We start from the raw sequence: 26,412 nt of genomic DNA, 5'->3' as shown, positions 1-26,412 counted from the left end.
TGATGCACTTCCTCTGTGCCATAAATTAAGCATTCATTTTCTCAGGAGATCGTACCTGGTGGCACACAGAATTGCAGAGTGAAAGCGAGGCTCATAGGAAACCAGGCCGAATCTGAATGCTGATGGTGTCATTATTCTATGGCAGGGGTGCAAAACTTATGTAAATTCATAGGCCCCATGCAGCTCAGTTTGATGTCAAGAAGCTGGACCAGTAAAACCATTACATTATAACCTCTAAATAACAACACCTACATATTTCTTTTTATTGTTATTCTGGAAACATTCATCCATTTACAAAACAGTCGAACAGCTTGAGATGTCCCCAGAAAAATAAGTGTCACTGTCATTATATGTGGATTTCTCCATACGTTCCCACCCTTGTGTAATAATGCTGGCATCACCACACCAAACTACAGTGGGAACTATTGAGCAAGCAGGTTAAGATATCCCCTGCCTTATGAACTATTTACAAATCCAAAGTGAAAGTCCCGAAACATGGCACCTTTTCGCCTTCTCAAGTGCATCAGTATTCAGTGTGCAAAGTCATCCTGTGGGCCAGATTGGACTCTTCCTTGGGCCGATTCTGGTCCACGGGCCATATGATTGCCACCCCTGCCCTATCACCATTATATTATGCATCAATATTTACTTCAAAATGATCATTAAAAGCAAAAAAAAACATGTCCATCCCTACTTTAATGTTTAGAAGCAGCAAAATTATTGTGTGAAAACCTGCATGGAAATATCATAATGTGTTTTATAGGATTATCATGGCTTTGTTTTTTGTTTTGTTTTTTATTTTGAAACATTGAAATTGTACTTGTAGGCTATTTAAAGACATGTAATGAGTTATTTTCCATCAGTGAGCAAATTTACTGCAGGTAACAGGCCTGCCTGGATAAAAACATTAAAGTTTCATGAGCAAAGTCACATATTGTGGGAGGATAAGTCAGTAAAATTGTTATATAGCAATATTATATACAGAAACCAAGCTCCAATTATTCCATTATATACCCTGCAAGTAGGACAAAGTTTGAGTCACATACTGGGGAGCCCATCTCAGACACATTGTGTATAGTAATGTAATTTTCCTGCACATAAATATCACCATTCCAGACAATGTCCCGGTGTTTTTATCGCACCACCAAAACACACACACCATTACATTTCTGTTGTGATTATGAAGCCTCTGTTCATTGCCTCTTTTATTACTGTTATTATTAATAAATCAAGCAAGCCGTGAAGCCCGGACAGATAAGTTAGGGGGTATGGGGGGCCGGGCTGGAGGTGGTAATTGCTGGTGTAACAGTGTGTGCTACCCCGCGGTGGCCTCGTAAGCGACCCGCTTTATTAGATCGGCCGGTATCGATCCTCGCTGCGCGGCGTTGACTAATCTCCAGGCGGGGGGAGAGAAGGAGCGGATCGATGAGCCTGGATTCAATCATGTCTGGAAACAGAGAAGGTAATTTATTGTAATCACGGCTGCTAAATGGGGAAAAAAGTGAGAACAACGCGCCCGTGAGGTGCTCAAAGAGAACTGCAACACCGGGGTGGAGGCTTTCCAGTGAGGGGATGCTCAGATCTGCAAATATGGATATTCAGCGAGACAGTGAAGAGTCAATATGAGCCTGTCCGATGACCTTCAGTTGTCTGTCCATGCTGCTGCACACACACCCTCCACAGCCTGATGTTCTCACCTTGAGATTATATTATTTACCAATATATTCTCACACTGGCTGTCTTGCTTGCTCATATTGCATTTAGAAATCACACAAATGGACTCATGAATAAGATAAATCAAGAGAGCCCTGCGCTGCCATATGTAAGACTTAAAATAGTAACATGACAATGGAAAAAGATGACACACATTGATGTTTTATTTAACACCACAAAGAGACATTACTTCAGGCTGAAACTCACAAGTAAAAACAAAAAGCACACTCATATACAGGCACACAGACTTCAGTTACAGTCTCAGATACTCCACAAACATTCACATGTAGGGTTTAAAAAAATGTCCATGGTTTATATTTCAGAGTTACATTATGAGTGCAGGTGGGGGGAGGTGGTCTGAGATCTGAAGACATGGCTCCGTCAGCAACAGGTGACACAGCGAGAAAGTGAGGCTACATCAGGCACGGGAGTTTCGCTCCTCTTCTTCGTTCTCCAGGAGGTAGGCTGCCTTGTATCGCGTCACCCCCCTCCCGTCCACCATCTGGAGGGAAGGGTTTCGACAGGTGTTGTCCATACTGCCCAGTGAGGTGTACCTGCGGGTCGACAGGGACGTTTAGGACAGGGAGTTCTGCGCTTGAGCTGGGATGTTGTGCGATGGAGGATGCAGAGAGTGGAGGAGATTCTTACCCTTTATCATAGAGGATACAGTACGGCACGTATAACGTCCTCAAGAACGACCAGATGTCGTGATACGTCCAGTCCTGTGAAGTGTTGCAAGACATCAAATTTAATTGGTTTGTGATTGAGTCATGATGTAGGGGAACACTGTGGATCCCTCTGAGATGCACCCATGTGATTAAAGGTTACATAAATGACCGTAAAATGATTTCAACTCTGTGCTACTGTATCATATGTACCGTTGCGGCTGTCCTGGTATGACTGTTACCAGCCAATCTAAAAGCATTTGCCAAATCTAAAATAAAGCAAAACTGAATGCTGGCCAACTGGATAGCATTATATAGTTCAGGTGTACCCTAGTATTTGTTTGTGCGAGGGGGGGCGAAAATATTCACAACATCATTTAAAGCCTCACAGATGCAGTATTACTGCGGGGCTGTTGGATTGCATTAAACTGTGCAGGTGCTGTGATATTTTGTTCACACCCTGTAGATCTGCTCTCTGAAACTTCAGTCAAGATGACAAATAACATTAAGTGTAACAAGGGGAAATTGCCTGGCTGGAGCAGTGAAAACAGATTTGTATTACCAGTCAAAAAGCAGTTTTTCCCGCAGCACTATATATGCCGTATCTTTAAAAATGTGGGGAAACTGAAGGACTGCTTGGTTTTTTTTCTACATATAATTAATGTCTGCAGGTGCTTCTCACATTAAGGCTACATGCGTTTTTCTTCACATGGAAGAATTAGCTGATTTTGTTTTTACTCCTAGACCAGGGATACTCAACTTACTTTGCCCAGGGGACACTTTTGCAAAATGACATGTGGCTGGGTCCAGTTGCAGCAGCTGGGTCAGGTGTACACAGTGGCGTTTCTAGAACTTGAGGACATTCAGGGCTGACCTCTGTCAATTTTTAATAAACAAGCTCTGTTTTGATGTTTTTTTATGCACTCTGGCAGCTTACTTGCATTCAAAGTACCAAAAAATCCCCGATGTAAATCAATTTATTATAATTGTGATTAGAAAATGGTCAGCAGGCCTATTCGCCATCAGTAGAGTATCACTGTCCTAAACCCTCTTACATGATCTGACCTTTTACCATCAAAGATAGGAAAATTTCAATAAGAGAAAAAAATACCAAGACATAATGAAACTGTATATCTACGTTATTTGTGTGTATAGGTGTGTGTGTGTCTCTCACAAGTAAAGGGTTGACTCTCATGTAGTCTGGCCAGCCGGGGTCTGTGGGACACATTGCTGTGAGTGTGTGCGAGTAAGGGTCACTCCTCCTGGTCCCCATCAGGACGGCTTTCAGCTCCGGTCTCCTCTCCTGCACCTCGCTCAGTGCCTGTCGTATACTTCCCTCAACTGAGAATAGGTCCAAGTCATATCTACGGGAGACATGCAATGACACGCAGTAATGAGCTGCTGTATTGTAACATAAAGGATTAGGACACTTTTTAACAAGAGAACACAGAATTATTTGGACTGGTAACAGTTGTTGACTCAAGCTCAGGTCACCATTGGTAAAAACGTTTTGTCATATTTGCTTTGACTGTCCCTATACAGACAATCTATGAAAAAAAAATATCACATTGCTCTGCCTCCTTCTAGTGCTTCTGATGGCATCTGCTAGGATCCACCGTGGCTTAAGGAAAATAACTGAACAGAGTCTCTCGTGAGCTGCAGTCAAACTGTCAAACTCAGCAGCACTGATCAAATATGAATCAAGATTCTGTTACTGCACTGCCTATTTCTTGCCTCAAATGACTTCAGAGACATATTTTAGCGCACTGTTTAGCTGTAAAATGAGAAACTTTGCTCCAGCTGGTTGGCTGTGCTTCATTTTGGCGTGACAGTTTTTAACATTGCAGCCAGGTCATAAAGTTTCTCATTTTACAGCTAAACAGTGCACTAAAATATGCCTCTGAAAACATTTGAGGTGAAAGTAGGCAATGCAGTAACAGGATCTTGATTCATATTTGCTCAGCGCTGCTGAGTTCGACAGTTTGACTGCAGTGTACGAGCAGTGACTGACATGATTGACAGCTGTGTTACAGACTCACATGTGGTGGATTCTTATAATTAGAAGCACTATGAGGATCAGGAAATTTTTTATAACAGATCATCTGTCTAATGTACTACCATGTGGATATAACGACAGTTTCAGGCGATATGACAAAAGGTTATTAATAAAAGTTACCAACTACAGCTTTAGGTAAAAATGTGCTCTATAGAAAAGTAACGCACACCGAGGGTTGTAGTGAGGTGCTGATCACTGGAAGTAGACCTGAAAATAGGCAAAAAGAGTCACTCACTACCGCTCCACATGCACCTCTCCTTTATTCAGATGACGTTTTGGCCCTCAGGCCTTCTTCATCATTGTTGATCTTGACTGTTGATCTTGAAGAAGGCCTGAGGGCCAAAACGTCATCTGAATAAAGGAGAGATGCACATAGAGCCAAAGTGCGACACTTTTCCCCCCCTAATTTAAAGTAAAAATACAGATAAAAATACATAAATCTATTTTTAAAAATGTTCTGAAATGTGTTTATTGGCAGTGTGCAATGGGGCAAGCTGTTGGCTTACCTTTTTATCGTATCTTGGAGAAATCTCTCCATTTCTGGGAATGGAGAGACGATTCGGATATAGAGGGCTTTCACCTTGTCTTTACCATCTGGATAGCGCCTGAGAGTGGCAGGAGGAGAGGAATGAGACATTCAAAAAAAAAGAAAGATACATAGGAGCGGTCCAGAAAAAGATGAGATGTTTATCCTTATCACTATCTCCACTATCTGTCCAACACAGGTCAAGAACAGTCTAAACAGTACTGTGTCTTGTCCAAGATTTTTCTCAGTCTAGTTCCTACTATACTAATTTTCCTCTTCATTAACAGTGATGTCCCACTGTGCTAAAGTAATATCATTTCCCTCATTTGTTTTGTCCTGATTAAATCATCCCTACCCCCGAACGTTCTACCTGTCTCACCCCGTCCTCTCCCGTCCCGTTACCGTTTCAGTGCTGCATAGTAGAGATGGAGCAGTGCCGTGCAGTCTTTCCCTCCGTTGAAGCCGACGCAGACTTCCTCTGTCGAATACTGATCCAGTGCAGCCTCTATCGTTTTCAGTGCAGACGTAACTTTCTCGCCCAGCGGTGCGCCTGTGAGGCATGAAATCCACAGCAAAAGAAGTTTTACAATCAATGTAGTCAGATTTTCATAGTTATAATATAAATAATCAGTCATTCTCGTGTCAAATTGAGAGTTAAAATATCTGCTTCTCCTTTCTCTCATTTTATTGACGCTTGACTCTATTCTCTGTTCAGCCTCATGCCAGTTCTATTCTGTTTTATAACCCACTATGATTTTTACAGCAATAATTACTTTAATCTTTTAGCTTCCGTTATTGGTCCCACTGCCTTTGTAAAGAGTAAGAGTTCTCTGCAATATTCACTTCATATTAAGTTCAACTACCACCCTCCACCACCCCCTGCCCTCTGCCTCCCCCTCACCGCTGTTGGCCAGTGTGTACACCTCGGCAGTGGCAATGGACACAGGGTCAGTGACCAGGGGCACCACGCTTCCCTTGGGCAGCTTATCCAGCAGCTGGGTCTGGGCTTTGTCCACCTCCTCCTGGCTATCTGAGTCCAGGACCAGCCTGACTCTGTGATAGTTGCTCAGCCAGTCCGGGTAGGAACCGAGAGCCACCTTACGGCCCCAACCAGCCTGCAGTTTGGTCAGTACAGGGGCGATCTCTGCTTCATCTGCATCCACAAACACCTAACGGAAAAGCATGTGGTTATCAAACACAGTACTCAGGTGGATTTGTAAATGAAAGGTATGGTTGTGGTGTTACCTCACGGGTGTGAAAAGTGGTCCCTGAACTGGCAAAGAGGTGCTCCAGCCCATTGAAGGCCCTCTCCATTAGAGACGGGATCCCAGGAAAGATATACACGTTACGCACACTGACCTGAAAGAAGATGGACACGTCATGCAGTGAAGGAATGAACCCACAGGTTTGATCATTCTGTTTGAGGCACAATACTTCTACCAACATGTATTCAAAAGGTATTTAACATCTAGAAACTGACCTTGGTGTCTTTCTTGTTACTACACTGTTTTCAAGGCAACAGTCTGTCCCATTTAATATGTCTGTAAACTCATTGATATAACTCTGATATTTAGCCAATGTATTATTTCAAGTGAGTTTCTGTGAGTGTTTCTTTTCATTCGACTTAAAAGACAGGGTGTCAACTGTTTTCTGTCAAACCACATAATTTCAGTTCGTCAAGGCATGGCCCCTCTTGAATCATATGTTCTCAGTGTGGTATGGTACGATCAGAGTCACGTTTCAAATAGCCTGCAGTATGAATAAATATAGTCAATAAACACATTTGTGTAGCTGCTTCATTTGATTACTGGCACTACTGACTAATTTTACAACATGTACTATGACAGTTTGATTTTCTGTGTCATCTCTTTTTTCTTCTTTTTTTTTAGATCTTTATTTTTTACTATTTATATCATGTTTAAATCAAACCTCACAATGGGTGCACATCAATCTAGACGTACACCCTACACTTAAATGACAATATGACCCAGCAAGAACAACACAAACACAAAATCTCAGGGCAAAACCAAAATATTCAAAAACACTCTGACAAAAAGCCTGAAATCACACAGTCCCAGAGTCTTCAAAATAATTCACTGCAGGTTTTCTTTTATACTTTTTGTCCAAGTCAATCACTTTTTCCAAAAAAGGGGGAAAAATGAAGTTGAGTTCAAAATGAAAGCAAAGTTCAAATCAGTTCATTTTCATACCGACCAAAAAAAAAAACAATCTTCAAGCAAGTTTTTGAAAATCACTTACAGAGTCAGTAAGTCAGTCAGTCCACTAATCTGGGAATGCAGTCCCGGTTTTGCTGCTGGGCGCGGGTTAATGATTGCCTGTAATCAGCTGAACAGAGAATGAAGCAATCCTGGAGAACGGAGTGTATATGGAGTATTCCGGGAGAATGTCCGGGAGGACAGCTGTCGGTGGCGGATGAATAAACATTTGCAAGGTATTTAACAACCTTACTGTGTGATTATCACGAGTGTGCTGCTCATACCGAAACTCACTGACACTTTCCTGTTCTCAACCTCACCACACAAAAACTGAATGACTAATAAACGGAAGGGAACTGAACTGTAATGCAAATCGAGAACCAATCAATGAGCAGTCTGAGTAAGTGGGTGTTTCCAGGGGTGTGTACAGGCGATGAAACATGGTGATGAAAACCAGTTTGTCACAGGACAACTATGTGAGGTAAATGTGCCTAAATATAATCATAATGCACTACAGATGTTAACCATGCAGAATACTATAGTCTTCATTTTGAAAAAATATCACTGAATTTACAAAATTTTAGCAAACTGCAACACAAATATTTGCAGTTGTGTATTCCTTACACTGCTGTTTTGCTGTAGATGTTAAATGTCATTATTTTGCCCATTGTGAGAAGCCGCTTTTCACTCCTGCAGTGTCTGGGTAGCAGTTAATGTTGCAATCTGTCTTCTACAATATCCCCAGAACACAATGGAACAGACAGAAAAGTGTACGACTGTGAGTGAACATCTTCCTGAAAGTTGTGTCAGTTTAACAAATTTTGTTTGCCCAAAAAAAGCCTACTGAAAAGGTACTGCACAGCACAGCAGATAGCAGACAGAAGCGTGCAGGCGGGCAGTCAGTAAATGGATGAGGGTAATGATCTTTTATAGCTTGGGTATAATTTCATCTAAGTTATTGTTTTTTGACCACATGATGCAGCTTGATGAAGGAGCTGAGCTAACCCCCCTCCATCGTGCCTTCACTCACCAGTGGGTAGCGTAGCAACTGTCCAGTCAGAGGGTCGGTCCCATAGTTGAGACTGGCAGAGCGAGGCACCATGGCCAGCTTCATAGCGGCACTGTTCTCATCCACCACTCCGAAGAATTCCTCAACCAGTCGGGCCAGCTCAGGGTGGGGATATAGCTCCTCTTGGAACGCCTTGGCGACGCTCTCAAAGGTGACGTCGTCATGGGTAGGGCCTATGCCCCCTGAGGTGATGAGGTGTGTATACTGAGGGGAAAGGAGGGCCACCTCTTTGGCAATTATCTCCTGTACATCTGGTACCACTGTTATACGCTGCACAGAGACTCCGAGCTTCCTTAGTGCTCGTGTCAGAAAGGCACTGTTTGTGTCCTGAGTGTGACCCTGAGAGACGAAGATCAAGAGGAGGCACTCAGTTAGTTTCAGTCCAGTGTTTCCACCTACACATCACATTCACAGACTTACAGGAATAGTTCACCTGCAAAGTGACCACTTGTTTGTAATTTACTCACTGTGTTACCTTGAATTCCTAAAGAAAATTTCATTTTTCTCACATGCCTCCACGGTGAATGGATAATCCAAAAAAGACGAGCATTCTTCATTAATTGGCGTAAACAGGGACTGTGTTTAACAGCAAAACTATAAAAACATCTGTTAAAAAATGTCACACAACCCATTCAGTTTAACCCTAGACTCATTTATCAAGTTCTTTGTTCAGTATTTCCAAAACACATGAATTTTCCCTGAAGCATGACAATTTAAAGCATATCAGTACAAACAGGTGTATTTGCATTTTGCTCTCAGGAGTTCAAACGCATTTTCAAAAGTGTTTTAAATTGTAAGGTTTTAGCAAAGCTGCTCGTTTGTATTGGATAAATGAGACTTGATTTATACTGCATCAGTTGTGTGAGTGTGTAAACAGATGTTTTGATATAGTTTTGCTGTTAAACCACTTAAACTTAAATGACTTAAATCCGTTAAAAAATGCTCTCCTTTATTGGATTCTCCAGTCCTCATATAGGCATGCAAAAACAAAAGTTTTCTTCACAAATTCAAGGTAACACACAGTGAATAACTGATATACAAATGGTCACTTTTAACAAAGACTTCAAGGTCTTGCTCGATAAAATCCAATGATTCACAGTGAGCATGTTTTGAGAGTAAGACATGACATTGGAAAAAATCAAAGGCTTCATCTTTAAATCATGATCATGTCAAGTCAAGAAATAGTGCTGAACTTGTCGTTTTATAAATGAGTACTGCTGCCACATCAAATAACCATCACAGCGTTTTCCTGGGGATACACAGTGTGGACCCTAGATGGCGATGTGCCTATGCGAGACCTGAGGCATATTGATGATTTAGGGTGTCATGCTGGAATGTATATATAAATAAAATCATACTTTCAAGTATGCAGAATTATTAGGAAAAAAGGTCAGGGTCTATTTAGATTTTCTACAATCCGCAAATTTCCAAGGATTCTCTGTGGGATACTGTCAATGATACAAATACAGAGAGTGTCTCTCAGCTCTAAATCACCTTGAGTATCTCATCTCCAATGATGAGAATGGCTGCAGTGGGAGCATCCCCGTTGGCTGCAAAGGACGGACTAGAGCCCTGGTGGTTTGTGGACATGGTTGCCTTGGAGAGCTGAGCTGCGAGTCTCCTCACACGCACCACTGTTGTACTCAGCCTGGAAAAAGAAAGGCTAGAAGACAGAGGAAAAAATGCCTGTGACACCAATTTAAAAGCAGCTTCTGCATGTGTGTTTTGCTCTCAAGTGTAGATTTAGACATCTGGAATGTCTGTTTAAGGACGTATATTTTATATTGTTCATATCTTTTGTTTTGGTGTGTTCTTAATACTTTTGTGATTATGTGATGATAATGATGCCTGAAAGGATCAGTAAAATTAATCTTGAGTCTTACCTCAACATGAAGAACCCATATGGAGTGTCCCAAATTGTTTCATTTCAGTTCAGGCCTTCTTCTCCTTCATAACTTGTCTCCTACCAGGGAGTGTCTGGAAAGAGACACATAAAGGAGCAGATCAGGCAAGGGGAAAAAAGGAGGAGAAAAGAGGCAAGAACTGTGAGCAATGTGTACATGCATCGACTCACAATGACTACTTATCGGTTGTTTCTTGAGATCTATGAGTTGTATCTAAGATACTGCACTTCAGTTATTACAAATATTTTGTTGATGGGGGGAACAAAATCTCATTCTATTTAATGAGTCTGTGAAAAGGTCCAGTGAGGAGGATATAGTGGCATCGAGTGGTAAGGGACGGGTTGCATGTGGACGAACTATGGTGGCCGATGCAAAAATGCAAATGGCCCTATGTAAAGCCAGTGTTTGGTTTGTCTGCTCTTGGCTGTTGTACACACAACATGGTGGACCTCATAGAAGAGGGCCTGCTCTGTATGTAGATATAAATATAATCATTCTAAGGTATTAAAACACAACGATTCTTAGTTTAAGGTGATAATACACCAATGGAAACATAGTTAGGAATATTATATTGCATTTCTGCCCCCTTAATCCTACACACTGGACCTTTAACTCTGCTTTAAATAGTACACTGCTTGACCACAGTGAGCACATCTGCATCAATGACACTGCTACACCTTCCTACTGAAGCCAAGCTATAAAATGGTGACACTGCAAGTTTGGTCTGTCTTCTAAATTTGTCTGAAGCAGATGTGAAGAACTGACAATTAATGAGGCATGGACATGTACAATAATGCATTGAGGAAGACTTGTCAAGATACACACTGTAAGGTACTGAGAGAGAGGACGTTGATCAAGGACCAAAGGGTTAATAGACAGCAGCGAGCTGATTTCACCGGTCAAATGAGGCAACATTAGGGTACAGACAGTGTCGGTGCGGTAGGTTCAATCTACAACTATCTACATGTGTGTTAACATTTAGCCTTCATGTTGTTTGGCTAGGACTGACAGGAGATACACCTGACTGTACTTTCTATTGCCTAACACTGCCAAGTTATCTAACGTGAGAAGACAGCGAAATGAACTTCATTCACATTTATAAAATACACCATAGATTATAGCTCAATATAAGTCAAAGCGCCGGGTACTACTATGACAACTCTTAGCTAACTTAACTGTAAATGTGCAAAGTCTCCTTGCTAGGTTACTTAACGTTAACCCATTGTTGGAGACACTAGCAACAACCAAGCACTAGCATTCAAGCACGCTTCAATACAACCTTACGCCCTGTTTCTACTGCCTACTTCTCTCCACGACCACATACCACGAAAAAAAACATAATATCTTATTTCATACATTGGTATCCAAACTCATTAAAACCCGAGGAAACTTACTCCTGAGCCGCTTTGACCTCGTTACGTATCCCACTGTTTGTCGCTACATGTCACTCACAACACATGGCGGTCACTGTCCAATCAGAACTCAGAAAAGGCTTCCAGATAGGTCCGAGAACCAATCAGGTTTAAGGAGGCGGGACTTAACGGTTTGCCTTTTTATGTACACTGAAGTAACGGCAAGACGGTCCCGTTATGCTGGAATCAGTAAGTGGAGCAGTGTATGTCGTTTAGCTAAAGTAAATACGATATATGATAAGTATTACTTTAACGACCGGTACCGACAACTCGTCTACCTACGAGCTAACACTGTGCACCACCTCCACTCGGATAGCATCATCAGCTGCCGCTCCTTCTTCTTCTTCTTTGAGTTTTAATGGCGGCTGGCAAACCAGCCTTTAGGCGCACTACCGCCACCTACTGGAGTGTGGCGCAACAGTTGGCAGGAAACAACATAATAAAAAACTAAATTCTCTAAATTATTCCTGTTACTCTTAAGTTATTAAATAGAAGCGTATGCACTTTCCTTGATGTATTTCCAGTTATATTCCCCAATGTGATACTGTGCTTTTCTCCAATTAGTCTTGTTTTTAACTACATTCTGTCTTCACTATATCTGTTGCAATCCGTTAGTACATGTTTGGCAGTTTCCATCTTTTTTTACACACAGTCTAGTAGGGTGGTTCCCTATCCTATGAAGAGTTTCGTTTACTCCTGTATGTCCTATCCTCAGACACCATCTCTTCCTTTGGGTTTCCACTCTGTATTCCTCCAACACCTGCATGTTTTGCACACTGTAAAGATGTCTTCCTGTGTCACTTAAGCCCCAAATATCCCTGCGAAGTCCTGTACGCTGGACTGTATCCCTGCATACAGTCTTTTATGACAGTTTTAATCTCTGCTTTACTTAATGGCACTTGCATGTCAATTAACTGTCGTTTTAATGTTCAGCCAATATGTCTACTCTCTCATTTCCTTCCACCCATAGGCTACATGAGCAGGAACCTAAAGGAAGGAGACATGCATTCTCCTATAATGTAGCCTGTGCAGCACATGATACATTTCATGCATAATAGCCTCTCATGTCTGCATGACGACTTTAATGCGGCTAGAGGAGCCAATAACTGATGATGGACTCCAAAGTACCACCATCCAAACTACACGCTGCTGTCATGTTTCTTGTCTATAGGTGGCGCATGATGACATGTCTGCAACCGAGGTGCTGGCGCCGCTGCTCTGCATATTGAAACAGAGTGGAAGGTGGGTTACTTATTTTTCCACAGGACTTTATTGGCTTGAGAATACAGCGGTGGTTTAAGATACATTAAATGCTTAGAATATAAAAAGGGACTCCATTCAAGTTCTGATGGTGGTATTGATTATGCCAAGAAACTCCTTGTGCATTCATGCCCAGATGGTGTCAGACAGTTCATTCAAGCAATCATATTTTTTTTGCCTGTTAGATCATTTAAGTGTAGAATAATATGATATTTCCATGGTGTTTAACCTCGTTATCATTACCATTACCTTTTTTTAGTCAGTTGTAAAGAAGTAAGGAAAGATAATGGAATGTAATGAAACATATTGATGATAAGTCAAAACAGTGACATAATAAATCAAAATTAAGACAAAGTTCTGATATAAATGAACACTGTGAGATATGTCAATAACACATATTTCATAATTTTGACTTTAAAAGTTATTATTATGGCTACGTATTTCATTATTTTTGACTCATCCAGATAGTACCAAACAGACCAGTCATGTATTTGGCTGTCAGAGCATTTAAATAAAGGCTCATATAGTATTGCTATTGTGTTTAACCTTATTACTATTATTATTATTATTACTTTACTTTAATTATTGCAGATGGGTCTGCATATTATGGTATATGGGAGCCTGCCAGGGAAAGAGAATTCAGTAAAGTTAAAATAATATGATGAAACATGATTAAATTAAGTAAAAATGATAAGATAATAGGTCCGAATTAAGGCAAAATCCTGATGTAAGTGCAACTTTTGAGATATGTTAATTACATGTTTCCTAAGTTAGTATTTTGACTATGTAGGCTATCATTATTACTTTCCGTGAGTGTTTCATTTTTGTTATTCCAATTGCAACGCTGAAATCTCTGAACTGGCAGATTGTGAGTTGTTGAGGAGTTGGGATTTTGGGGCTGTGTCACTGACTCTGACAGAAACTCCTAGTGCATTCATGCCCACATGGTGTCAGACAGTTCATTCAAGCAGTCATATTTTTTACCTGTTAGATCATTTAAGTGTAGAATAATATGCTATTATTTGTTAACAATGGCACTAGCTGTCGCAGTTCAACAGTGAGCCCACATGTACAATACCAGGACCCTGAAACCTGAACAGCTAAACTGAATTGAACCATCATTTATTTCATTATTTTCACCTGCTTTTCCTGCTGTTACATGTTTGAATGTTGTCTGTGAGAAAAGGCCTGTGATGCATATGTAAAGATCCACTCTGGGTGCATGTGAGCAGTAGACAGAGCCACAGGAGTTTCTGGGGTCAAGTCTGCCTTGCTCAAAGACATGTGTAGCTGTTTTGTTGTTAACCGTATGGCCTGCACACAATCACTTTAAAATGTACTGAGCCTCTCTGAAAATCAGTCATCAGTATCCATCAAAACTGTGCTGATGGCGATGGAGAGACTGCGGGAATTAGTGACTGTTACAACCAAGCTATGGTTTGAAACATAGATGGACAAAAAAGTCATACTATTGAGGAAAAAATAGGGAGTGCTTTACTGGGTTATGGCTCTGTGTAGTTAGTTGTAAAAGAAAAATGAGGTGCTCCTCAGGGACAGGTCGAAGAGTCACTTCAAGATAAAAAAAAACACCAACTGACCAGCTCACTCAGTGTAAAAATCCATGATGATGTGTTTTGACTACAGAATCTTCATCATCCTGATGACGCGTTGGTTTACATGTATTAACAAAGCATTTTTAACTCCAGTCAGAGTGCTTCGCGTGCATTTTTCGGACTGCATGCCTGTACCGTGGACTTTTACACTGTGTGAGCTGGCCAGTTGTTGTTTTTTATCTTTATAAAATCATACTATTATTCATTTTGTGCCCCCCATTTATACCAGTGAGGGCAGGCCTATTGGCAGAGATCCTGTTCTGTTAAATGCAACATAGTTCAACAGCACCACAAACCACATCCTCCAAAATGATCATACAGTGAAATCAAGCCCTCTCTTGAACACTTCCAACTAAATCTGAACAATTTAACGTGAATGAAAGTTGAAGTCATTGCACAACTGTTTTATTAGACTTGTAACCCTCTTCCCTTGATTGTTGGCGTTCCCCAGTTCTTCCAGCCTGTGGGTAATAAGCGTACTACAACAACTTCCTCTTTGACGGCAAGACAGTGCTTACACATTCCAACTTAGGGGTACAGCAACTTCTCCTCATGAAGCACTCACTGTCTTGTGGGTATCACTCATACCTGTTCCCACAAAACAAGGGCATGCAAGAATGCAATTACTCTACTTAAAAACATGCACACATACAAATGAAATAATATACAAAGTACTATAAATAAAATAGATTAGATAGAACTTTATTTATCTCAGAAGGGAAATTCAGCTGTCCAAAAACAACCACACTTCCCCTCATCAACAACAACGCAGTAGTATTAAAATAGACATACAATAAAATAAGTGCATAAGTAGAAATTAAATCAAAATAAAATTGCCCATTCCACAGTCCAGTCCAGTTGTGGCTGAGGTGATGTGTGTGAGTGTGTGTGACTGGATTCAAGAGGTATTAAACAGTCTTACTGCCGTGGGGACGAAGGACCTCCTGAAACGCTCCGTTCTGCAATGCAGTGAGATGAGCCGACTGCTGCAGCTGCTCCTCTGTCGCTCCAGGCTTTGTTCAGTGTGCCCCTCTCCACCACAGCTCTTAGTGTCTCCTGCTGAGCACTGAGTCAGCTTTTTTAACCAGCTTGTCCAAACACTTGGTGTTTTTGTCTGTCAGGTGGTCAACACGGTCAACATCTCCACACACATGCATCTAAAGACCTCAGTGTCCGCAGGAAGAACAGGCGGCTCTGCCTCCTCCTGTAGAAGGTGTCAGTGTTAGAGGACCAGTCCAGCTTCCCATCTAAGAAGACCCCTTAGATATTTAGGTGTGCACCATCTCAACATCCTCCCAGTGTGTGAGACTGGTTGATGGGGTGACCTCTTCCTCCTGAAATCCACCACCATCTCCTTGTATTTGGCTGGGTTCAGATGGAGACAGTGACAAAGAAATAATATTTTACCAGTAACCCAATAAGGCTGATTCTATTAGTACTTAAATACAATATTACAACCATTTCATTGTATATTGTATATATTTCAGATTGTCTACTTTACTATTTTATTATTTATTTTATTTTATTGTCTACTTTAATATTTTATTTTATTTTATTTTATTTTAATGTCTACTTTAATATTTTATTTTATTTATTTCATTGTCTATTTTAGTATCTTATTTATATCTTCATCTTTATCTCTTGTTTCCATTCATGCTGTATTTCTATTTCTACTTTGCACGGAGCATTGGAACAAAACAATTTCCCCCCGGGGATTAATAAAGTATTCTGAATCTGAATCTGAATAATGTCCATCCATCCATCCATTTTCATAACTGCTTATCCTCTTGAGGGTCGCGGGGGGGCTCGAGCCTATCCCAGCTGACATTGGGTGAGAGGTGGGGTACACCCTGCACACAACCATTGACACTCACATTCACACCTATGGTCAATTTAGAGTCACCAATTAACCTGTCCCACAACCTGCATGTCTTTGGACTGTGGGAGGAAGCTGGAGTACACAGAGAAAACCCACGCTGACACGGGGAGAACATGCAAACTCAGCACAGAAGGGCTCCCTCCTGGGATTGAACCAGGAACCCTCTTGCTGGGAGGTGACAGCGTTAACCGCTGCACCATCATGCTGCCTATAATATAATAATAATAATGATACTATAATGTGCCCATTTATAAATAAGACAGTCAATTAAGTAATAAAAATAACCCAAAAATATAATGTGTGCAGTAAATATGGTTACAGACTGCATTAGTTTCAGCTAAGTGTACCCAATAAACTGGCAACTGATTGTATATACTGCCTTGTATTTCACAATGTAATATTCTGTCGTAATAAAATCATAATAAATCAATATGTACAGCCTATTTAAAAAGGGGACATAAAAAATATGGTTAATATTAAGATAAAGACACTACTTTTGTTTGTTTGTTTGCTTTTTTTTAGTTTATTTAAGGAGGGACAGTGCGAATGAATAAATACACATGGTATAAATATGCCAGAATTAGCCACAAGGCAATTTTCTGTGGTAATAAAATCATCATAAATCAATGTATACAGCCAGTAACACAAAGGAATCGCTGCTAAAGGAGATATGTTTAGAAAAACTATGGTTGATATTAAGATGAAGATACTACAGTGATTTTTCTGGCAATTGTAGTCATATGGTAACCAAAGAAAACGAAACTTTACTCGCTAACATGTGGTATTTATTTTAGGTAAGGTACTTGTTCATGCTTTTGGCTCGCGCCCTGGGCTTTCTACATTTGCGCAATGTGCGCTGAATGGGCCAGGTGCAAAACAGGGGCCAAACACACACACACACACACACACACACACACACACACACACACACACACACACACACACACACACACACACACAGGATCCGCGGCCAGATGACGTTGCCATTTGTTCGCGGAAGTGGCTTCTGTCGTGACCGTGGAGGGGGGAGGCAGGCAGGGGGAGGAGAAAGGGAAGGAAAGGGAGAGGAAAGAAGAAGTTTAGACTAAACTCTCATGAAGTTTGTGAAAACTCTGAGGCGTCCAGCGGATTAAAAACACCACCAAACCTTTGGCCTGTTAGATGAAATTAAGCCAAAGTGTGTGCAGCAGCAGCAGCTCGGTGGGCAGGAGGGGCAACTCGAGGGAACGGGAGGAAGAGAGCTGGTAAGTTCTCGTTAAAGTTGACCACACTTTTTTTGGGGCATGGTGTGTACTCTGCTACTTGCTGTGCGTCAGTGTAGCGGTTATTATACAGAAGTTTTTAGGAAACTGTTGACTTCGCCTGGTGTGTGTGTGTGTGTGGTGCCCGCAGGGGAGCATTGTTCTGCCTTGTGTTAGGTGAAGACGACACAGTGAAGCCTGTCGGGTTATTGTACAGAGAGTTGCTCAGGAGCAGACTGTGCACACATTAGCACAAATGTTTAACTTGTGTTCGTCCTCGCGCTGTCAGACGAGTTTTCAGATCTTGGTACCGCAGCTTCAGGTCTCCAGGAGCCGAGCAACACTATAGGAATACAGTCAGTGGTGAAGTATTGTAGTTAATTTAAAATAGGCAGTGATGAGGAGTCAACTGAGTGGCCTCAAGCTCATGATGTGTTCAGGACATTAATAGAGAATAGCTCATTATAATGCCTCCAGTTATCTATAATACACAGGCATATTCTCAGATAGGATATTGGAAAGAAAATAGGTATACATTTTATAATAAATTAACAGTTGCATTAGAAAAAATGCCAGATATTTGCTGGGTCCACCTTCTCCAGTGTAAAGATGTTCAGATTTTCTTGGTTTAATATGCTATTGAACTGAGCATATTTGCAAATGGGACTGTTGATCAGACAAAACAAGTCATTTGAACACCATAAAACTTCAATTAATAGCCCGGGCTAGTATTTGCTTCCATCCATCCATTTTCTAACTGCTTATCCTCTTGAGGGTCATGGGGTCGCTGGAGCCTATCCCAGCTGACATTGGGTGAGAGGCAGGGTACACCCTGGACAGGTCGCCAGACTATCGCAGGGCTGACGCATAGAGACAGACAACCATTCACACTCACATTCACACCTACGGACAATTTAGAGTCACCAATTAACCTGCATGTCTTTGGACTGTGGGAGGAAGCTGGAGTACCCAGAGAAAACACAGGGAGAACATGCAAACTCTAAACAGAAGGGCTCCCACACATGGTATCAAACCAGGAACCCTCTTGCTGTGTGGCGAAAGTGCTAACCACCACACCACCGTGCCGCCCATAATATTTGCTTACACCACTGAAATCAACAGATGATGTACCGATATTATCGTGCTTCCCTAAAACTGACATACGAATTTGACTTTGAAGTAGACAAATAGATAGCATAAAACTTCAATTAGTAGCCCAGGCTTTTATTTGCTTAAATTGCTGAAATCAACAGGCCTATATTTGGGACAGGCCTTTAAATCCTCTCAGACAAAACTGTTGCTCAGTGAAGATTCCAAATAGAATCAAATTGTTTATCTAAATCAGTATGAATATTACTCATTTAAAGATCAGGCTTCACATAACATGTCAATTATGAATCATTGGTTTGATCTAGCTCTGACAGACATCAGATACAGAGGGTGAGTAGGGGTACTTGAGAATTATGTCATCCGGCATACCAACACAACACCACTTTATCCTGTTAAAACAATACTCACAACTTGGACTAATTTTTTATAAAAACAACCTTTTGATTATTTTGATCTGAGGACCCTTATGGACTAAAACAATATAAATAACTTACATTGTAATCGAGGAATGGACACATAATTTTAAGTAGCCAAAATTGAGAAAAAAAAAGGCAGATTAATTGATAATGAAAATAATTATTAGTTGAAGCCTTAAAGGGACAGTTCGCCCCCCAATCAATCAATCTCAATACATATTCTTCCTCTTACCTGTAGTGCACTTTGTTTCACTGTGATTTGCCAATTGTTGGAGATATCAGCCGTAGATGTCTGCCTTCTCTCAAATATAATGAAACTAGATGGCACTTGGCGTTTTTGTGCTCAAAGCCACCCAAAAAATACATTTGAACAAGTGCAAATTTGTAATAGCTGCGACCATGTACGCCATGCAGCCACATGTTCATGCACTCACACACACAACTTCACAAACACTTGTCACTAGTACAGTGATACCACCCTACAACCACCCGTTAATGAGTTATAAAGGGGATGTGGCAAAAAGGTGTGTGTGCATATGTGTGTGTCTTTCTGTAAAGTTAGGTAACGTTAATGAATTGATGTTATGTAGCCTATCATTTTGTTATAGGCCTTGCGCACTGCTGCCAGTTGGTGTGAACAGTTATTCAGCTGCCCTGTGGCTCATGACCAATATGTCCACAAAAACTTGTGCAAGTTGGTTATTTTTGTCATAACTGCCCACCTTCAAGCCTTTGCACACCAAGTCAGCATTTTTCGTATGTTTTTTTAACCCGTCATCCAACAAAATCATTAGCGTTGAAACCTCACACGCTGAGTCTGATCTGTTTATTGTTATATTTGTTATGAAAATTCGCAATACAAGACAAAATGAAAAGACAGTGTGGTTACCTGAAGGGGCTGACGTGTCTTCCCTCTCTGTCTCCACACTGATGCTCTCTCTGTCGGTATGCATAGATCCTCCTCCTCTTCATCATCATCCACCTGAATATTACAATCAGACCTGTTGACAAAAGGCTACCTGCGTTATGAAATGATACCATGCACCCTGTTCCTCTCTTGTTGCACATGTATGTGTCCCGCAGGTTACGGCACATTTTCATCTCTGCTTTTTGCTCAACTAATTCTCTTTTGACGGATGTGAAAAAAAGCACGTAGCATTTGGATGCAGTGCGCAAACATGAATGGCACAAGGTGAGGTCATATTTATTTTTAGATGTGTGACAATTTCAGAAGAAAAATACAGTCCTGGTGTGCAATGGCCTTCTCACACACGCACACACTGACACACACACACATACACACACACACACTTGACCTCCAAGCCAAATTGAGGTCTTTAGTGCAAAAGCTGTGGCCACCAAAGGGTGGGGAAATTCTGTTGGACTGACCAAGTGGTTGCAGCTAAAAACTCAACAGCAGTGTCTTTTTCCAGAAACCATGACCCGTTTACTCAAAATAATCCACAGACCTCGTTGTGAGCAGTTTCACGGAGGAACTATTTTCTTTCTGCCTAACTACACCTGCCAGCTGTATCACCACACAGAGGGAAGCATTCATCTACTGCTAGCTCACCTGCTCAGCCCTGGAAGCAACAATGTTTAGATCTCACGCTGTCATGAGCACGAGCCTCTCGTCTGTGAGTAGATGCACGTTTCCTTCTGCGTGGTGATGCAGTTGGCGGATGCTGTTCCGTAGAAAGAAAATAGTTCCAACATTAAACTGCTTACAACAAGGTCTGTGGATTATCTTAAGTAACCAGGTCATGATATCTGAAAAGAGACATTGCTGTTGAGTTTATTTAAATGTGGTTTTTTGTTTTTTGGTTTTTTTTTGGCACTTTGAGCACCACAAGCCGAGTGTCATCTAGTTTCGTTATATTTGAGAGAAGGCAGACATCTCTACAGCTGACAACTCCAACACTCTGCAACTCACACCAAAACAATCTAGACTGATAAACAGCACTACGAGTAAGAGGAAAAATATGTATGATTGATATTAGGGAGAACTGTTCCTTTTAAAACTTGAGTCAATTTAAAATTCAATTCAATTCAATTCAATTCGAGTCGATTCAGCTCGACTCCTAGTAGAGTCGAGCTGAATCTCAAGTCCTCATCATAACTTGTCATTGAGATAAGCAAGAGAGCCTAACAGTACACACATTCATATCTATACACAATTGCACAGCGAACTTACAGCTATACTGCCCTTTTTCTTTTGTGTTGGGCGTATCCATGGAGGCCGATCAGCAAAACACACCTCAGATGTGTTGAAACAGGGTCACTGTGACAGAGTTAAAGTTCACCGCGAACGAGTGAAGGAGAGACAGACTATTGTGGAAACAGACTCAAGGGCATGGGGGGATGATTGAGGCGACTGAAAGCAGTGGGCTCAGTGCTCTTATCAGGGTCAGCCACACCGCTCAGGCCAGCAGCCCTGACACGATATTATATGGTGGAAGTTATCTCCGCTGATGAAACGGAGGGGAAGAGAGGGTCCAATCAACAGCTGATCCGAAAAACGCTAGATTCAGACACATGTCAGGAGCCTGCCAAACGAGATGCGTGTGCACCTACACACACACACACAAGGACAAAAACAACACAAACGGGAAGGACAGTCCGAGACGCGATCTGTCACTCAAAGCGCCGGAGCATCTCGGCCACTCTATCACACCATTGGCACAATCCAAAGTCCACTTGATTAAAATTGGATCTGTCCAATTCTGCTCAAACCGTATCAATCAAAGGTGAAAGCTTTCGTCCTGATTGACGGCACAGCGTGACGCTTGTGATTGTTGCAGCTTCCCTTTGACAGAGGTTTGCACTTGTGCACACAGCCGCACACTCACCCACAGACACGCACACACACAGTTGGTTTTTTTGTAAGCAGTGAATGTTAGCGCTGATATTAGCCTTGAATTAGTCTTGTGATACTTTGATAAAAACACACTGGCGAGGTACTAAGCTCCTTTAAACGTGTCAAGGCTGTTGACAGGACGTAGAGTGTGTGTATCCGTCCGTGGGGGTGTTCGTCTATGTCTTTGTGTGATGTGTGCACTATATCTGTCTGTCTACCAGTGTGGGGGTATGTTTGTGTGTTTGTGTCTGGTGTGTGTGCTCTGGAAACAAACTGTGGGAGTTTTTTTTTTTTTTTTTGAGGTCGTAGCATGTGGTTGTCCGTCTCTACCTCTGCACAATGGGACTGAGCCTCAGCTGTGTTTCCTCCCGTGCTGCTTGGTGGAGTGCAACATGCTCAGCACTTGGTACACTGCGTGAACCGCAGTTTGATTAAAATGCTGTCCTGTGTGATGGTAAAAATGAGACGTGAGTGTAGCCTGGGTGTAATTTACAAAAACAGAACCTAAGTTACACTATAGCAACACTTGGTGGTATATATATTAAGACTGGTTGGCTCTGATTGGTGTATCGGCTCAGACACAAACAGTCTATCAGTATGAATCAGTTCTGCCTTGAAGTCTTTATCATGGTCGATCTCTTTTTATGCAGAAAGCTAAGGTTGCATCTTTAGAAGTCACCTCTTTTGTGCAGATCTGGGCTTCCCCGCACACGTCTAGCCTTGGGTAATGTGTTGCGTGTGCGATTGAAGCTGTTCCTCTGCCAAAAAAAGGTCACTTTGGGTCTAGATGTTCTAGATTGTTCCCTTTGCTGATACTGAGAACAATAAATCACCAGTAAGATTATGATCACACTCGGGACACTAAAATAATTAACTGCTTTGCAAATATGTAGTGACAATACACTGTTATGATGCAGAAAGCACCTTAATTGAATTTTGTAGATAATATTGGACTTAAAATGATAAAACGCAGCGATTTAAACTACTTTGTTGGTCAAACAGCTGAAAACAGAGACTTTGAAACTTGTTTTGCTAAAATAAAAGCAGGGATACTACAAGATGTACCTGAAATAGACAGGGCTTGACAGTAAAGGTTGCCAGGTTGCCATTTGCAACCAATTCTCGGCCTTTGGTTGCCACCAGTGGGAACCAAGGTACAAGAATGCAAGAAAATCGTATTGCAATTATTTTGACAAATACTGCGACCATTCCCATAAGTGGGTAGTAATTTTTGCATTTAATTTTTACTGAAAAAGAATATAAAAAAGATAATGTGATTTTTGCTGGGTATGTACCACACAAGCATGTTACCTGGAACATGATTTGTAGTCCAGGGCATTTAATATTTCGATCAACTGTGCAGCCCGAACCACTTTTTAACTTAACGCTAACGAGGGACATGAAACAGCAAAACATGCCCCCCAAAATATATACATTTGTGAATTATTGATTATTAAATATTGCTGTTTCAGTAAGAACATGAACCAGACAACACTGCACATGCATTACTGTGTCTATATGCGTGCACACAGGCATCTGTTATTGAGAAAATGGCGACGCAAATAAAGTTGCACTTAAGATTTGAATTCTTTAAAGTAGCAGCTAAAACACAAACTACAAAGAATTATGTTCAGTTACTCTGATAAAGCTTTTAAACAATCTCTTCTATCACATTTTTATTATTAGCCTCATGTATAATTGCATAATATCTTAATAACGGGCTAAAAATGGCAACCATATTTTCAATTTCAGCAACCAAGAGCTGAAGCCTTTAAAAGTTAGTGTTGAGCCCTGACGGAAAACATGATCTAAATGGTATTCAGCATGTGTGATGGAAAAACAAATGAATCTACTTTTGAACAATTGTGAGTGTGTTTGCAGACTAGGGAGGTGTGTTGACCTTAAATAGCCTATGTCTTGTACCAAAATGTGCAGCTTTCCTGTTATATACTTTAATGAAACAGCTTCCATGTAGTTTTCTTTTAGCAGGATCAAACCTTGAGCTGTGTTAATGTTCACCTCAACACAGCAAAAGGAAGCCTGGTTAATAGTTAATGTGAAAGAAGACATTTTTTAGTACAATACAGCACATCAGGTGGGACGTGGAGTGTTGAGTAGGGTAGTAATTAAAGATTATCTTCATAATCAATTGATTTGTCAATTATTTGTTTTGGCAGAAAAATTTCAGAACAGTGAATCAAGCCCTGTGTAATATCTTCAAATGGTTCGTTTTATCTGATCAACAGTCTAAAAAATCCAAATCTATTCAGTTTATTTAGTTTAGTTTAGTTCAATAGAACTTGATTTATCCTGAAGGAAATTCTTGTGCCAGAGAATGCTTCAAATTAGAGTTACTCTAAGCACAGTAACCACAGTTATTCACAACCAGTACCAACAAGACAACCAGTGGGTTCCTGTGGTCAGGGTCACTCACTTGGCCCAGTTTTAAAACAATAGAGTATTGAATATCTAAAAATATAGATAGAAGTGTTTTCAAAGCACATAAGCAAAAACCAGTGCGTAATAGAGTAACAATAGGAGTATGATAAGTATGAGTTACTAAAAATGAACTAAAATGGTGGAAAAAACAGACTTATTATCATGTATGATACAGAAAACCATCACATTCTCACACTTAAGAAGCAAGAAACCAGCAAACAGATTGCTAGTTCATTTTCTGTCAATTAATTAATCGAGCTGCAGTTTTTGTGTTGAGGTGCTCATTCTTGAAGGCTTCTCCTTGATCTGCTGTGCCTTGGATTGATTGCCAAATGAATGATTGTCAATGCACCCAAGTTTTGATATCCACACAAAACAATACTTATTTTAGATGCCTTATTTTGAGGATTGCAAACACTTTAGATGAACTGTAACCCTGTTATTTTCTTCACCAAACAAGCCAAACCACTTAAACAGCAGCTGTAGTGTTTGAGCACAAAGAGCCATAAAGACAGGGAAACTTTACTGAAATAAAATAGTAAAAAACTGGCAAAATTCTGACTTGAATCATGAAATATGATTGGAAAATATCTAAACAAGACCTGAAGCATTCGACGGTTTCATTACTCAATGCTGGTAGTCAGAGAGTGTTAAAGTGTTACTGGCAACTCAAATGAAGAAACACCACTGTTAATGACAAATAAACCGTTGTAGCAAAGGGGGAAGTTGTAAGTGTAGGGAGGCAGAGAGTGGCAGCAGGAAGGGAATGATGGAAGGAGATAGAGATGTGGGAGTGTGGTTAGAGGGGGGGTGGTGGAGGGGGGGGGTTGGCCTGACCCAAAATAGTCGTCTCACATGTTTGCTGTGTGCGTGGTGAGCTATGAAACCAGCAGAAAGGCCTCCCGCTGAATGCCTGTCTAATCTAATGTTCACCCTCACCCCTAATTTTTGAAAACTTGATTGCCATTTTGCTGTCCGTACGCACGTGCGTGTTTGCACGTCTTTTCCAATCAGAGAGGCTCTCACTTGTCAGTTACAAACCACTCCCCTCCCGCTGCTCCCATTGCGCTCATCGTCTTCATCATTGTCTTTCTCGTCTCCGTAATGTGAACTGATGTTAGACAGCGTCTCCGGCTGGCAGTACTCCAGTAGGGAAAAGGTCACTGACTAGGCCCGTTTACTCATCTACGCTCATTTTTTTTGGCCTAGTGTATGCAAGGGGGTGAGTGAGGCGGGTCAAATCAGATTACACACACACACACACACACGCACATGCACACGCACACACACGCACAGACAGTATAAGAGCAGACAGCAGATATGGCCCTGCAGCGTGTGCATTAGATCCAGAGCTCTGTCTCGGTCCGTCTCTGACTGTTTCATCTAATATACACTGACTATCTGCAGCTTCCTCGGTTGTTGCCTCTTCTTCATGCATAGAAACAAAACGCACACTCGCCGACAAGCCGAGACACAAACATCCTACACATGCGGTCCTTTCAGTTAATTCCATTCATTCCACAGAGTGTGTTTCAACATGCACGCTGGATTATTGCCTCTCTCCTCTCACTCGCGCTCTTTCATCCTCTCGCTGTCTTTTACTTTTCTCTCCCACTCAATCTCGCCCCGTCTCAAGTCAATGTTGTGTCTCTGTGTGCTTAACCAATTGGGCCGTTTATATCAAGGAGGTCCCATGACCCTCTCCACAGCTGATCCTGGGAGCAAAGCATGCTGGGAGTCAAGTAGCTGCAAGGGCGGCATTGGAGCATGCTGTGATTGGCTCCTTGAGTTATGTGTGTGTCTGCGTGCGTGCGTGCGTGCGTGCGTGCGTGCGTGCGTGCGTGCGTGCGTGTGTGTGTACAGTATGCTGATGTGCAGTTTGGTGTTTTTAGGGTTACAGACTCACAGGCAGCCTGTGTTGGCCGATGGAATATATGGTAAGACATTCAAATGATACAACCAGCTAATAAAAAACACAATGTGACACAGTGGCAAAGGGGCTGATTCTACTCACGACAACATAATGGCGAATTGAA

At 41.4% G+C, this 26,412-nt stretch overlaps 2 protein-coding genes and 1 long non-coding RNA gene across 6 annotated transcripts in view; 1 reads left to right on the top strand and 2 right to left on the bottom strand.

Annotated features, from left to right (window-relative positions):
- Nucleotides 1-1,854: 1,854 nt before the first annotated feature.
- On the bottom strand, nt 1,855-11,900 carry flad1 (flavin adenine dinucleotide synthetase 1). Of its 2 annotated transcripts, none has more exons than XM_033641726.2 (11): nt 11,544-11,900; nt 10,129-10,222; nt 9,740-9,908; nt 8,207-8,584; nt 6,206-6,319; nt 5,862-6,129; nt 5,363-5,510; nt 4,941-5,039; nt 3,553-3,742; nt 2,362-2,435; nt 1,855-2,267 (listed from the first exon to the last, which is right to left on the bottom strand). In XM_033641726.2, the coding sequence occupies exons 2-11, from the start codon at nt 10,134-10,136 to the stop codon at nt 2,132-2,134; spliced, it is 1,584 nt and encodes a 527-aa protein (XP_033497617.1). In that variant the 5' UTR covers nt 10,137-10,222; nt 11,544-11,900; the 3' UTR covers nt 1,855-2,131. The 2 variants fall into 2 exon arrangements, with proteins under 2 accessions (XP_033497617.1, XP_033497619.1); XM_033641728.2 differs by having other exon boundaries at nt 11,844-11,887.
- Nucleotides 11,901-15,120: 3,220 nt separating this feature from the next.
- Nucleotides 15,121-21,444, bottom strand: LOC117265733 (uncharacterized). Its single transcript, XR_004502442.2, has 3 exons — nt 21,275-21,444; nt 19,970-20,081; nt 15,121-15,799 (listed from the first exon to the last, which is right to left on the bottom strand). It is a non-coding gene; the product is annotated as an uncharacterized LOC117265733 (long non-coding RNA).
- The window catches only part of shc1 (SHC (Src homology 2 domain containing) transforming protein 1), a 33,061-nt gene continuing 23,975 nt past the window's right edge, over nt 17,327-26,412 (top strand). Inside the window, exons 1-2 of one of the 3 annotated variants that reach the window (XM_078171571.1) lie at nt 17,327-17,557; nt 26,269-26,313. In XM_078171571.1, the coding sequence (XP_078027697.1) occupies nt 26,302-26,313 (12 nt within the window). In that variant the 5' untranslated portion in view covers nt 17,327-17,557; nt 26,269-26,301. The remainder of the gene's footprint in view (nt 17,558-26,268; nt 26,314-26,412) is intronic. The other 2 variants (XM_033640385.2, XM_033640386.2) reach the window with 2 other exon arrangements.

Source organism: Epinephelus lanceolatus, chromosome 10, assembly GCF_041903045.1.
Source record: "Epinephelus lanceolatus isolate andai-2023 chromosome 10, ASM4190304v1, whole genome shotgun sequence".
In the NCBI taxonomy this organism is placed as follows: domain Eukaryota; kingdom Metazoa; phylum Chordata; class Actinopteri; order Perciformes; family Serranidae; genus Epinephelus; species Epinephelus lanceolatus.
The sequence above is the reverse complement of the archived record's forward strand: the minus strand, read 5'-3'. Positions and strand labels throughout refer to the sequence as shown.

Bases quoted from the DNA above. Each gene is read 5' to 3' on its own strand.
- flad1 (XM_033641726.2), bottom strand. The intron at 5,040-5,362 runs GTAACGGGACGG...TGCCACTCTCAG, and splicing joins TACTATGCAGCACTGAAACG to GCGCTATCCAGATGGTAAAG. The intron at 2,436-3,552 runs GTGAGAGACACA...AACACTTCACAG, and splicing joins TGAGAGTCAACCCTTTACTT to GACTGGACGTATCACGACAT.